The 14,686-nt window shown below is 30.8% G+C and overlaps 1 protein-coding gene across 2 annotated transcripts in view; it reads left to right on the plus strand.

Moving 5' to 3' along the window:
- The window catches only part of Fcho2 (FCH and mu domain containing endocytic adaptor 2), a 131,062-nt gene that overhangs the window by 78,966 nt on the left and 37,410 nt on the right, over positions 1-14,686 (plus strand). For both annotated transcript variants that reach the window (XM_076857138.1, XM_076857139.1), the window contains exons 9-11: positions 3,613-3,657; positions 5,285-5,357; positions 8,927-8,951. In XM_076857138.1, the coding sequence (XP_076713253.1) occupies positions 3,613-3,657; positions 5,285-5,357; positions 8,927-8,951 (143 nt within the window). The remainder of the gene's footprint in view (positions 1-3,612; positions 3,658-5,284; positions 5,358-8,926; positions 8,952-14,686) is intronic.

Below are 14,686 nucleotides of genomic sequence, written 5' to 3' on the forward strand. Positions count from 1 at the left end.
ATGATAGAGCTTAGAAGTGTTGCACTAGGAGTTTTTCTTTATGAATTCCTCAACATAACTCTCTGTTTGAGGATGTAGCTCAGTGGTAATTTGTACTTAGCATGCATAGGACTCTGGAAAGAAGATGTTGATTGAAGGAAGTGTCATTAATGTCAGTACCTTAATTTGAAACCATTTAGCAAAAGGAAAAATAAAAACATCAACCTGTGTGTATGGATATACTTAGAGAAAACATGTAGGACAAAGGTATTATTGTTATCCCCTTTTACAAATGTAGAACCTGGGTTCAAAGAAAGTAACTAGTCCAAGACGATCAGCTGGCAAGCAAGTGGTAGAACTGGAACTTGAATCTCTGTGACCTTTATATGTCACCACAAGCTGGAGTTTGATGCTGTTTTATGTGTTTGCTTGCCTGGCTCATCATCTCAGGTATCTGGGTGAGTGGCTTTGTTACATTCCTCAGGCATAGGAGCAAGCTTGAAAATGTACTCATTGACTTCCATTGCTATTAGTCAACCCCTCACCCTACACAGGCACATCCTTTCATTAGACTTTTAGTGTATGTGTGAATATGTTTTATTTATTTACTTGTTTGTTTTGCAGTACTGGGAATTGAACCCATGACCTCCTGCATTGTGAGGCAAGCCCTCTACCACTGAGCTGTATCTTTAGCCCTTTTGTAAAATTTGTAGATGGGACTTGGTCAGTTGTCCAGGCTGCAACTTGTGATCCTCTTACCTCAGTCCCCTGAGTAGCTGGACTTATAGATGTTCACTACCACACCCAGCTGTCTAAGCATGTTTATATGTTTTAACTTGGCTCTAATTAGAATCAGATGTTCTTTGGTTTTATTGGGAATATGCAGAAATGTGCTTGATTTGAGTAGCCCAGGTACTCAAATCAAGTTTTGAGGCCAGTTTTTAATTTGATGAAGTTGAAAATTTTTCATATTGGTGACTTTGAGATTTAGGATTGATTCCAAAGCAGTGGAGACTGTTAATTCAGTATTTCACATATTTTATACTTTGTCTCATTCCATAGAACATTTGTGATGATTAAACATTAATGTTAAGTAAGTTGCTTTTCCTCTTGTAACATTTCTTTAAAGTTCTGATCCAAATTAGGCTTGGATGAATTTATTAGGTTGATGGCTTTTTTTGTAGCAATAATTTATTCTAACTGGCTGATTAAAGCATCATATTTAAGAATTGTTTTGCTTTAAATTGATGACCTTTTAGAGTTGTTCTTTTGAGTTTAATTGAACTCATAGTGGCATTTTTAGATAATGTGTGATAAGAGCATCAAGAGACAGAACCAAAATGGTTTTATTTACTTTTATATAAACTAAATTGCCCTTGTGACCCAGCATAAAATCTAAGTGCTAAGAGCAGTTATTAATATTGACAACAGAATTAATTGAGTCTAAAACAGTCAAAATTCCAGTTGTAGCGAACTATTCATTAAGACTCTTACTCTGGCTTTAGTACTGTCAAAAAAATAACTAGTCTTATGATTAAATAGCAGAATGATGGGCAGTACACTGCATTTGAGAGAGATGCTGAATAAACTTTTCACTTGTGAAACAGTTCAGAAGTGACATGCTTCAAGGGGGGTCAGTCTGTGCATTGATATCCAGCTGAGCTGTCAACTGGCACTGAGCCAGGCACGCAAAGCCTTGCCATGTGAAGGAACATGTGGAGCATATGCATTTGAGAAAGAAAATCTTTCTGTACACGATTTAATGTTTTGGTTTTTTTTTTGAAGATTGTGTTTAGTTTTATTATATTAGAAACTTGGTATTTTTGCCTTTAGAAGAAAAGTTTATGTGGATGGTACTTAAAATTTTGTAACTTGAAAGGATTTGACATTTTATATTTGAAAAATATTTATTTTGAATATTTTAATTGGGTATTTTTTAATTTTGAATAGATTTTAGAGGCTTTTTAGAAGCAAAGGGGAAATTAATCAAAATATGTCTACATAGGAAAAGGGTTTTTGAGGAAGAAATGTGGACTTTTGTTTGAAGACTGGTTTTATTGTTAAAGGATACATTTACTCTTTTTACATATACAAATTCACTCAGAGATCTTTATTTATTTATTTTTATTGGTTGTTCAAAATATTACAAAGCTCTTGACATCTCATATTACATATAATAGATTCAAGTGGATTATGAACTCCCATTTTTACCCCCAATACAGATTGCAGAATCACATCGGTTACACATCCACATTTTTACATAATGCCCTATTAGTAACTGTTGTATTCTGCTACCTTTCCTATCCTCTACTATCCTCCCTCCACTCAGAGATCTTTAAAAAGATGTTTTTATACCACATTTACTGAGATGATTTTGTAAAAGTAAATGCAATTTGTAAATAATGCAGATTGTTTGGCATTGGTGTTTTTAATTTTTATCTTTATCCCCCCTCTCTAAAATGAGCTCTTAGGCTATTGGCTAAATATTTTTAGATTCTCCTAGTTGTAGAGAAATATTTCTTTCTGATCAGTGATTTTTTATAATAGAATGATCAATGAGACCTCTGATCATGAATTAGCATAGTTATGGTTAAGCTTAACATTTCACAAGAACCATTAAATAAATTCTCTATCATTTTTTCTTCAGATCCTCTTGTCATTTTTTCTTTAGTCTCTATTTTTAAGTTGGCATTGCAGTTTATACCAGTTACCATTAATAAATTAAATATTATTTTACAAAAATTCTGGGCTTTCATAGACTTACATAGTATAACCGGACTAATACGTCAGTTTAGTGAGATAAGTTTTTTAGACTGATGTTTAGCTTTTAGGATATTGCAATGGGAAAAATCATGCTTTTGCTGCTTTCCTATTTAAATAGTATAGTATTTCCCATATATGAAATATACATTATTTTTCATTTAAGTCTAGTCTCGGCAATTCTCTCATTTCATGGCTATTTTACCATCTACTTCCTTTCTACAGCCTATCCCTCATACTAGCATTAAATTAATTTTCATGTAAGACCAGTTTACAGGTGTGTGTGTGTGTGTATGTTTTATAATCCCAGAGCCACCACTTAACTAGCATGTGATTAATTAATTGATATATTATTTAACAAATATTTACTGAAGTCTTCATATTTGCTAAGCATTGTTCTAGGAAATGAGGATATAGTGGTGACCAAGACTGATGAGATCCCAAGCTTACATTCTAGTAGTATTTACCATCTTGGTACCCCTGTTTTTCCCATGAGCATAGCCAAGGATTTAGCAGCTGCCTCTTATCATTTTTATTTTCTCTTACTAACTGTGCTAAAGCTCCTTGAAAGCAGAAAGTATATGTTAAATCTGCGTCTTCAGTTCTCTAGTATCCAGTAAATTATTGTGATTATAATAGGCTATTCTCAAGTTTTTTCACTGTTAGGATTATTTGTTTTACAAGACTTATTTCTGATATTTAAATTAGTATTAATTAATATCAACTTATATTTTAATAACACTGGAATACATTACAGAACAGTCTTGTCAATTACATTAAAATTTAAAAATGTAAAAAACAAGGATGTATTATAATGGAATTTATCCAATAATTATTTTCTACTAGTTATTTTTTTTTTTTTTTACCCCCCAGGCCTCATTGAATTTGAAGAATGTGACCCTGCTAGTGCAGTTGAAGGTAAGTTGATGTCTTATAATGTGCTAACTCACATGGCAACAGCTAGTGTCATCTGTTTAGTAAACAAAGAGGGGCTGCTAGCCATAGGTGTTACCATGCCTGAGGAGTGACATAAAAATCTGAATGTGAGCTACTAGAAATAATTTGAAAGTAATATTCTGTTTTTTCCAATCCTTACCTAAGAGTTTGGAAAAATTATTTATTATAGTGTATAAGTTTATTATTGGGGTTCTCAGTAGCTCTGGGACCTAGCCTTCTAACACTCACTACCTATTGGAAAACAGTATTTTAAGTTCTCTGAACCTTAACTTTTTATTGCAAAGTGAAAATAATAAAATATAATACCTATACTATGAGAATAAAAAAGTTGATTTTTAGCATATCATCATGTGTTATGTTTAGGGTTTGTTTTGCATGATAGCAAGTCCATCATGATACTTGTATCTGATGAGTTAAAAAACAAAACCAAAACTCTTGAATTTCTTAGTCTCTGAAATGAGAGATTAACTTAGGTTACTGAGGGTTTGTTACTGTTCTCCAGTACACTTGAATTCCATCAACAATTACTAGCATAACTGACTCTTAAAAATAATTTTCATATAACTAGGGGATGAAGAATTGACATAGTAGAAAGGACAAAGATGATTTTTTTCTCTTTGGTTCTGGTACGTAAAATTAGTGATATTCCTTTATAGTATTAGTGATAACATAAGGACATAAAAATGCCTTACTACTGACATTTCATATCTCTCTTCTAATGGATTGGCTGGCCTTTTTTTTTTTTTTTTAATTTTTAAATTTTTCATGGTATCAGGGTTGGACCTAAGGTCTTCACGTGCTAGGCAAGCACTCATTCCCAGCCACATCCTCAGCTCTATTATCTTTTTATTTAAAACAACACATTTATAATTTGTGACCCTCTGGACAAGGATCATGATTTGACCTGCTTTTATAACAAAATCTAATATAATGAGTATTGTACTTTCTTTAAAATTTAAGATACCTCCATGTGCTTATTTTGCTTGAGGTGACTTATGGGACACTTAGGAGAAGAAAGAGAATTTCATTGATTAAGTGAATGTTCTATAATCTTTTGGTGAATAATAGGCTAATAATAAATGAAGAAAAGTTTAAACAGACTATGAATGTGTTTAAATACTAGGGTTTATTTATTTATTTTCTGGAACCAGGGATTTAACCCAGAGGCACTTAACCACCAAGCCACATCCCCAGCCCCCCACCTTTTTTATACCTTTGTTTTATTTACTTATTTTTATGTGGTGCTGAGGTTCGAACCCAGGGTCTCGAATATGCTAGGTGAGCGCTCTTCCACTGAGCCACAACCCCAGCCCTTTTTATATTTTATTTAGAGACAGGGTCTCACCAAGTTTTTAGGGCCATCCTAAGTTGCTGAGGCTAGCTTTGAATGATCCTCCTTCCTCAGATTCAGGTCCTGAGATGCTAGGATAAATACTAGAATTTAAAGGTTAATACTTTTATTTCTTTCATCCACATTTAGCATCAACAATTATAAACAAATCGTGTCGAAAACACAAAGTATTTCATAAGTTTAATATATTTATTAGGAGCAGATGTGTTTCTATAACAATATACATTTATCTTAAAGGCATAAAACCAAGGAAAAGAAAGACTTTTGCTTTGCCAGGAATAATTAAAAAGGAAAAGGATGCAGAATCTGTGTAAGTATTTTAAATATTGTGAAAATCTATTCCACTGTTAAAAGTGAATAAGACTGTTGTTGTTTTGAATTTGGAAAGAAAAAAGTCATTTGGAAATCACTCAAAATATATATCTAAAGTATGAAAAAGCAAACCTATTTTGTAAATATATTCGCCAGTTCCTTTGGTTAGAATATTGGTTAATTCCTTTTTTTTCCTTTTTTTTTTTTTTTTTTTTTTTTAGTTGTAGATTGAAACAATATCTTTGTTTTATTTTTATTTTTTATTCTTATGTGGTGCTAAGAATTGAACCCAGTGCCTCACACGTGCCAGGCAAGCGGTCTACCACTGAACCACAACTTAAGCCCTAGTTAATTACTTTTTAATTACTTAAAAATTTTAAGACATTGGGTTTGGGGCTGTGGCTCAGTGGTAGAGTGCTTGCCGAGCATGTGTGAGGCACTGGGTTCGGGTCTCAGCACCACATAAAAATAAACAAATAAAGGTCCATCAACAGCTAAAAAAAATATTTAAAAATAATTTAAGACATTATAGATGAAATCTTTAGTGTCTTGAAATTGAAACTTTTAAAATACTCTGATTTTTATAAAATTACACATGCATGTTTTTAAAAATTAAAAGGCAGAAAAACCAAAAAATCCGACAATCTTATTATCTAAAATAAAATCTCTGGTCAACTATTTGATGAAAATCTTCCTGGACAATTCTAAGCTATAAGCATGTAGAGATATATGTATATTATCAGTGGAAAATGTTGAACAGCAAGAGAGGGAAACCTTAACATATTTTACCATTTATAGGAAGTTCTCATTTTTAGATGGAGTACGTAATCTTCTTACACATCTGACTTATCTTCTTTTAAGAATAAGAAAATAGTATACAAAGAATATGTAATTAGCATATAATAAATTGAGTTACTATTATTAGCCAAACAAAATTACCATGGCTATATTTAAAACTTCTTAGGATATTAAAATAAACTTACTTAGGGTGGCCACTCAGACTAGTTAAATCTTGTTCTCTAGGCATGAGACCTCAGCATAGTTTTTGTTGTGTTTCATTTTAAGCAACCTATATAAGCATTCCTAATATAATCCTAGGTTTGAAAAAACTTGGAGCTGTGATTATTCAGAGACAAACTCAAAGTAAAGGAATCTTCCTTTCCATAATTACTCAGTCTGTTTAAACTGAAGAGATACTAATCAAAAGGCTTGAATGATTTGTTAACCCAGGAACATTGTCTGAAAATAAGCTTAAAATCCCTGTTTCTTTAGCATAATCAGTAGAACTCATGATATTTTGATTGGTGCTCATATTTTCAACATTAGAGAATAATTTGTGCATTGAGTATTCTTACTTCCTATCTAGTTACTGAGTTTCTCCTTTTCTAAATGTCTGTTTCTTTTTCCTTAATTTGGTTCAAAAATTAAAAGCATTGCAAAGTGATTTATATATTTGTGGATAGCATCTTTTCTTCTAATGTTTTTCTTAAGCATTTATGAAGGTGATATTTTACTAAGAGGATGGAACCTAATTTCTTTTTGCAATATTGAAAATACATATTGAAGTTTAAACAATTTATTTGTTAAGTAAAATTTTTTTAAAATGTAGCCAGTTTATGTGCTAGTGACTATATTGTAAAGAATAATAGCCTTAAATAAAGATCTTTTTATCATGTCTGGCTTTCACTACTGTTCACTCAATGAACTTATAATTTTAAATGCCATGCTTTGGAAATTATTTTTATGATCAATGAATTCTGGTAGGATTATTAAGCCACTTGGATGTTAGTTTTTTTTTTTTTTTTTTTTTAACAAAAGACAATACAAGAACAGAAAGTCATTGCTTAAGCCACTGTACCACCATCACCTTCTTTCAAACTTCTTGGCAGGAAAAATGTGAGAATTCACTTTGCTTGAAATGCCAGAGGCTCTTGGCATGCCTTTCTTCATAGCCTGAAAGCTTTTAAGTGTTCAGTAATTATGATAGATGAGTCCTGCTCAGACCTTACTCTTCCTAGAGCTTTATCTGCAGGTATACTGCTTACCATGAAGGCAAACAGATAAGATGTGTGCTTTACCACACAGACTGGAGAGTTCTGGCTTAAAGCCAAAGAATAAACTGTTTGGAAAATTAACACTTTATGTTTAAATGTATCTTTAAAAAAGGAGAATATGGGAATGTTCTAACATCTTCAATGATTTAATTCTCCAGAAGAATTGTATATATTATTACTGTGTCTTTTCTGGAACATTACCTCAAAGCATGCATTTTTTTTTTCATATTATATTCCTTACGTATGAGTAAGGAAACTATTTTAAACTGCAATTTTCAGTGACTCCTTGCCCCTCTTTGAGATTGGGTCTTTCTAATGTGCTTTGTGGCCCAGACTAGTTTTGAACTCATACTGAAGCAGTCCTTCCACCTCAGCTTCCTTAGCTAGGATTACTGGCATGTGTCACTGTGCCTGACTTTTTTAAAGTGGCTTTTAAGTGAATATAAAAACACACGGGATTTCATTTACCCTATTTATTGGGGGTTTCCATTTTGTTTAAGAGCAGTGTAGTGATCTGTACTTTTCCTTTGTAAATCTATTTCATCCTATCTTCCTTTAACATAACTCTTAAATTTGCATATTTTTCTGGTCTGTGCTTAGTCTTTCTAAGGACAGACCAGAAAAATACCTATTTCTATAAGATTCTTATTTTGTATGCATTAATTATTTTAAGTAAAAAGTATAAATGCCTTTTAAGTTTGAACTCTCAATTATTGTACATTTGTTTTAGATTATATACATAGAAATTCTTCTAACCTTATTACTCATGAACTTAGTAGACTTAATTATATTCTGATCTTTTAATTTTAGTTTAACATTTAAAATAATAGCTTTCCCTAGGTTATATGAAAATTCAATATTTGTTCATCAGATACATGATAGAATACTAGTTCCCAATTACATACTCTGTTAGACTTCAAAGTTACAGCAAAGGCAAGTGTTCTTGTTCAGCATGTTTGGAGAAAACCAGTTTTGACTTCTGTGTATGCCAAGTTATAAAAAGTACTTCAAATGAAACTGAAGTGTTTAAGTATTATTTTAAAATTTTATTTACCAATAAATATAAATTATCCACTAGTTTTAAAGTTTTAGACTACTTGCTCCCTTACATATAGACCTTACTTTTTAAAGCCAAGTTACCTTCTGGCAAAGAAATTTAAAATAAGCAAAAACTTTCTCTACTTGGAGAATTAAAAGCCATTAGAAAGCCTTATGGAACTGCCAACTTTTTTGGTATGAAGTATGAGTACCCCTGGAATGAAGTACTTTTGAAAATAATTTTTAGGATATTTGAAAGCTGTTTTTGTTTTTGTCAGGTGTTATGGGTATAGGAATTTCTTTTTTGAATTTTAAAATAATTTGGTATAATTTAATCTTCATAATTTGTTTTCTCTAAATATTTGTGTAAAGTTTAAGTAAAAGTTATGTTTATGTAACAAAATAAATACTTTAAATATGGCATAATAAGTGACAGTTCTAATAGTTGAATGTTTTTGATACTTTGTTTTAATAGGGAATGCCCCGATGCAGATTCACTTGTAAGTAGATTTACCTTTGATTCATATTAGCTCTTTTCATTAGAAAAAAACTAGCATGTTTGAATTGTTAATAGATCTTTAAAACACAAGAAAAATACTAACCATGTTAGTATAAATTCACTATTAAACTTATTTCAAAAATGTATTTTTGGTTTAACATTGCCAGATGACTTTCCCGTGAATTAGTATTTTTCAACTACCTTTTAAAAATGGATATATAACTTTTGAAATTGGAGCGATGCTGTATCATTATTCTTTTTCAAGGGAAACATGCCAGATAGACTATCTGCATCCTTTATTTTATAAATTATAGTGCTTTTTACTAGTTTAGTCTTAGCTCTATTAAAATACTGCCTTTTTGTTCATGTATTTGAGTTTCATTTAAAACATAGTCATTTTGGAAACAACAAACATGGTCAGTATTTTTTTGCACTTTTTGTTTTAAAGGAGGTTTATTTATATTTCTTGGTTAAATGTATTTCCTTATATATAATTAAAGAAGATATTAAATAAAATGCCAAGTGGGTTCAGTGGCAGAGTAGATTGAAATAAAGTGTAGACAGACTTATTTTTCAAACTGTTCCTTAGATACTGATTGTATTGATAAGTATAGGAGTTTCAAATATTCTCTCTTTTAAGGTTATCATTCTTGCTTGCATAACTGTTTTTTCCTTTGGCCCTAAAGCTTTTTGATCTTTTACAGTAGAATGGTTAACTAAAATTTAAAAAAACTAAAAATATTTTGTAAAACATTGTATTTTCTGTAATTTAGGTATTAACTTTTTATTTCAGTTTTAAAACAAGAAAATTATGGTTTATTAATAAATTATATGAAAATTAAGAAGTAGGCTTCCTGAGTTAAAAATCATTTTAACTGTTTCTGGAGATACAATGTATCTTTACCTTAGTACTTGATGCCCTTGATTAACCAATTAATAAAAAAGCAGATGTGTTTTACATTTACTACAGTTCTCATCATGCATTTTATTTCTCAGTTGATTATCATAGCATTTATTTGATGATTGAAACATTGAATAAAATCATTTAGTACTTCATGTTTTATTTTACATATACTCTCTTAAATTAGACATAATTCTCTCAGCTGATTGATACTCTTCCATTATGATCAGTTATTATACAATTTTGAAGTTTAGCCAGTACATTCCTGGTTAGGAAAAGGCTAAAGAGAACACAAAATTCTAATGCCATGTAAGAAAAGATTGATTAATTTGTGTAGAGATGAAAAACTTATAAAAATTAAAAAACATATACCATGAGATGATTTGAATCACTAAAGACAAACCAGGAGAGTATATTTGCAAGACATGTGACAGGAGGCTAGTTACTTTAATTTATAAAAATTTTTTTGTTTATATTAGTACAAAAGTCAAGAAAATGCCTAGTAGGAAAAGAACATACTCAGGATGAAAACAGTTTTATAAAAATAAAAATGAGGAATAACTGTAAAAAATGTAACTCAGAACTAAAGCAAATTAAAATGAAAATATTATCTCTCCAATCGTATTTTCAATTTAATTTGTAGACATGTAAATTGGTAGTCAATTGATTTGACAATATTACCCCAAATAAGAAGTGAACATTCTTTTTGACCTTGTAATTCCCTGCTAGGAATTTACTGTTAATGGCTGTACTCACAAAACATCATATCTCTGTAGTGTACACCATAGTAGTAACACACTCTTAACTAAGGCATATCCATTTATAGAAGGTGAGGGAGAAGGGAGAAATTGATATTAATTCCAACATTATATTACACTTAGCAAAAAACTGGAACATCAAGACATCCTTCAAAATGAGAAATGGTTGAATGAATTATTAAACATTCACTTGACAGGGTAATAATCAGATGTTATAAAGAATTAGGTTGATTTGTGTCTGCTGATATGGAAAGAACTTACCAATTAAAAGATAGTATAGTCTTTGAAGCAGTTTCTATTTTAAAAGTAATATAAATATGTAGGTATATTGGTTACCTTTTTTTTTAATGAGTTATAAGACACTTAAATATGGTTACCTTTGAGCATGAAAAGATTTTCATTTTTTCCTTTTATTTATGGCTAATTATAGTGTATTTATGACCTGTTCATGCCCTTGTCTTACTAATTATTTTAAAAATAATTAGGCTGTGTTGGTAGAAAAATTATTTATTGTTAATTTCTTATTTTTTTTAAAAGTGTATATAATTTTAAAAAATTAATTTGGGGGATTGCATCTTTTGAAAGTTGGCCAAGGAAATATAAATTGCTCCTTTTTTTTTTTTTTTTTTTGGCTAATAAACCCAGTGCCAGAGTGAAATTTCAAAACATTCCATTGAATATTGAGCTCCCTTGTAATATGTATTTTAAAAAAATCACCATTACTACTATACTACTACAATATCTGCCTTTAAAATTGGTGGATCAAGTTGCCTGTTCTTCATACTGGTTTCTATCTAATGCGTCACCCCAGAGATATGGGCCCTATGTAGAAATTTTTGATTGAATGTCTAATGATATATGCGAGGCAATGTATAGGTTTTAATTAAATGTTATGCTTTGTTATTTGCAGTACTGAGTATTAAACCCAGAGCTAGTGCATGCTTTGCTAGCCCTCTTATTACTAAGCCTCATGCCAAGCCCTTTTTATTTTTTATTTTGAGACAGGGTATAAGTTTCCTAGGCTGGCCTTCAACTTGTGATCCTCCTGCTTCAGCCTCCCTTAGTAACTGTAAATATAGATGTGCCCTTGTCTTACTAGGGCACACCTATAATTTGACCTTACTTGCCAGGCTAAGGTTTTATTAATATCAGATTTCTTTGACTAGTTCTAGCATTGAAAAGCTAGTACATTTAGAATCACTGTTTTAAGAAAAACCAAAACTCCCCTTTTTTAAAAAAAATTAAAAATTTTAAAACCCTTTTTATATGGAAATAATTATAGCTTTACAGAAGGTTGCAAAGGTAGTATAGAGTAATGTTGTGTATCTGTGATATAATGTTGTGTATCTAGATTCTGTTTTCCCCCATGGTAACTTCTTACAAAACTACAGTAAAGTATATAACTAGAATATTAAGAATTGAATCAAAACAGAACATTCACATTACCACAAACATCCCTCATGTTGGTTGCCTCTGTACCAGGCGCTTTTCTTCTTTCCCCACATGCTCCTTAACCTGGGCAACCACTAATCTCTTCTCCATTTGTATAATTTTGTCATCCAGGAACATTATATAAAGGTAATCACATAGTACCTTTCTGAGATTGTTTTTTTTCTTCTTGACTCAGCACAAGTCTCTGGAAATTGATCCGGTTGTTGTGTATATTAAAGAGTTAATTCTTTTCTATTGCTAGGTAGTAGTCCTTGTAATGCATGTACCAAAGTTTAACTGTTGATCTATTGTAGGAGATTTTAGTTGCTTTCAATTTGGGGCTGTTAGAAAAAAAGTTACTGTGAACACTGTGTACAGGTTTTTGTGTGGACATTATATTCCTCTCTGCCCTGGTAATTTTCTTTCTAAAATTTGCTTTATCTAATACCAAGACAGCCACTTTTACCTTTTTAATTATTATTAATGTTTTCATGATATATTTTTCCATCTTTTTTCTTTCAGCCTACCTATATTATTATAAATTTGAAGTGAGTTTCTTATATAGTTGGAACATGACTTTTTAAATTTGTTTTGCCAATCTCTTTTAAAAATTTGTATTATTTATTTTAGTAGTTATATAATTTTTCATAACTATATACATTAAAAATTATAATTAAAAATTTCTTTTGGTACAGGGGATTGAACCCCAGGGGCACTTACCCACTGAGCCATATCCCCAACCTTTTTTTCATTTTTAGAAATATTTTGAGTCAGGATCTCACTAAGTTGCTTAGGGCCTCAAGAAATTGCTGAAGCTGACTTTGAATTTGCTATCCTCCTGCCTTAGCCTCCTGAGTTACAGGTGTGTGCCACCATGCCTGGCTAATTTAAAAAATTTAATCAATACATAATCATACAATTTTATGTGTTATAGTGTGATATTTCAATATGCATGCAATGGTAAATGATCAGATTAGAGTAACTAACAATTCACCACCTTCATTTCTTTAACTCATACATGTAAGTCAGATCATATTTCACTTAACATAATGTCCTCTAGGCTAATTTATCTTGCTGCAAATGACATAATTTCATTCCTTTTGTGTCTGAATAATTGTGTGTGTGTGTGTGTGTGACTTTTTTTTTATTCATTCATCTGTGGATGGACACCTAGGCATCTAGGCTGATTCCATGCCTTGGCTATTATAAATAGTGCTGCAGTAAACATGGACATGGAAATATCTCCTTGATATATTAATTCCTTTACTTTGGATATTTATGTAATCTTGAAATTGACACATTATATGATAGTTCTAGTTGTAGTTTTTTGAGGAAACGTGATGCTGTTTTCTTATGGCTATACTATTTTACAAACAGTGTATGAGAGTAGCCCTTTTCCGACATCCTCACAAGCATTTGTTATTTTTGTTTGTTTTTAATAATGACTACTTTACTACAGTGAGATATCTCATTGTTGTTTTAATTTGTATTTGCCTAATTAGTGAAATTGAGTATCTTATTTTGAGAAATGTCTATTTAGATCATTTTACTCATTTAAAAAATTGATTTTTAGTGGTTTATTACTGTTGAGTTGTTAAGTTCCTTATGTATTCTGGATATTAATTCCTTACTGGGTGAATTCTGTAGGATGTCTCCTAACTCTGATTTCTGTGCAGAAGCCTTTTAGTTTATATAATCGATACACTTGGACCATTTATACTTAATGATATTTCAGGGTTTAAATCTACTTTTTTATCTTTTTTATTTTATTTTTTTGCCTTCCTTTGGATTATTTGAACCTTTTAAAAATTCCATTTTTTATAGGATATTCACTATAAAGTTGTTAAATTTTAAACAAGGAAAGATAAAACTAAAATATGTTCTTAATTTGATCTAAAATACTTGCATTTTAAAACTATTAAGATTTATTGCTATTTTATTAAAGTTTATAAGTTATAAAAAATAAGAATAAAAATTCCATTTTTCTTTCTTTATAGAGTTTTTGGGTCAGTTGTTCTGTAGAGTCTTTTTTAGAGGTTATTCTAGGGTCATTCCAATACCTTCAGATAGTTGTTTATATATTTTGACGAGAATTTTACAGTGTACTCTGCAGGAGATTGGTCAAAAGCAGCTTACTCAGCCTCATTGAAAACAGCTAGTATTATTTTAAATTATTACGTCATACTATACGGTCCATTGCAAACAAAATTTTAAAAACATTTTTAGTTGTAGATGGACATAATAACTTTATTTAATTTTTTAATGTGGTGCTGAGGATTGAACCCAGTGCTTCACATGTGCTAGGCTGGTGCTGTACCACTGAGCCACAACCTCAGCCCTGTAAACAAATTTAAAGTAGTGTCAGTTTTGAAATCTTAGTCCCCCTTTATCCATGGGGGGAGGGTATATTCCAAGATCTCTAGTGGATGCCTGAAATAAACAAACCATCTATCTGTTTGTTTTTTCTGAATATATACCTATATATAGGATAAAGTTTAATAAATCAAGTACAGTAAGATTAGCAATAATAATAAAATAGAATAATTATAGAAATATGCTATAATTAAAGTTACTTAAAATTTGTGAATTTTTGATTTTGGGGGTTTCAGTTGAGTATTTTCAGACCATAATTGACCACAAGTGATA

This window comes from Callospermophilus lateralis, chromosome 5 (assembly GCF_048772815.1).
Source record: "Callospermophilus lateralis isolate mCalLat2 chromosome 5, mCalLat2.hap1, whole genome shotgun sequence".
NCBI lineage: Eukaryota > Metazoa > Chordata > Mammalia > Rodentia > Sciuridae > Callospermophilus > Callospermophilus lateralis.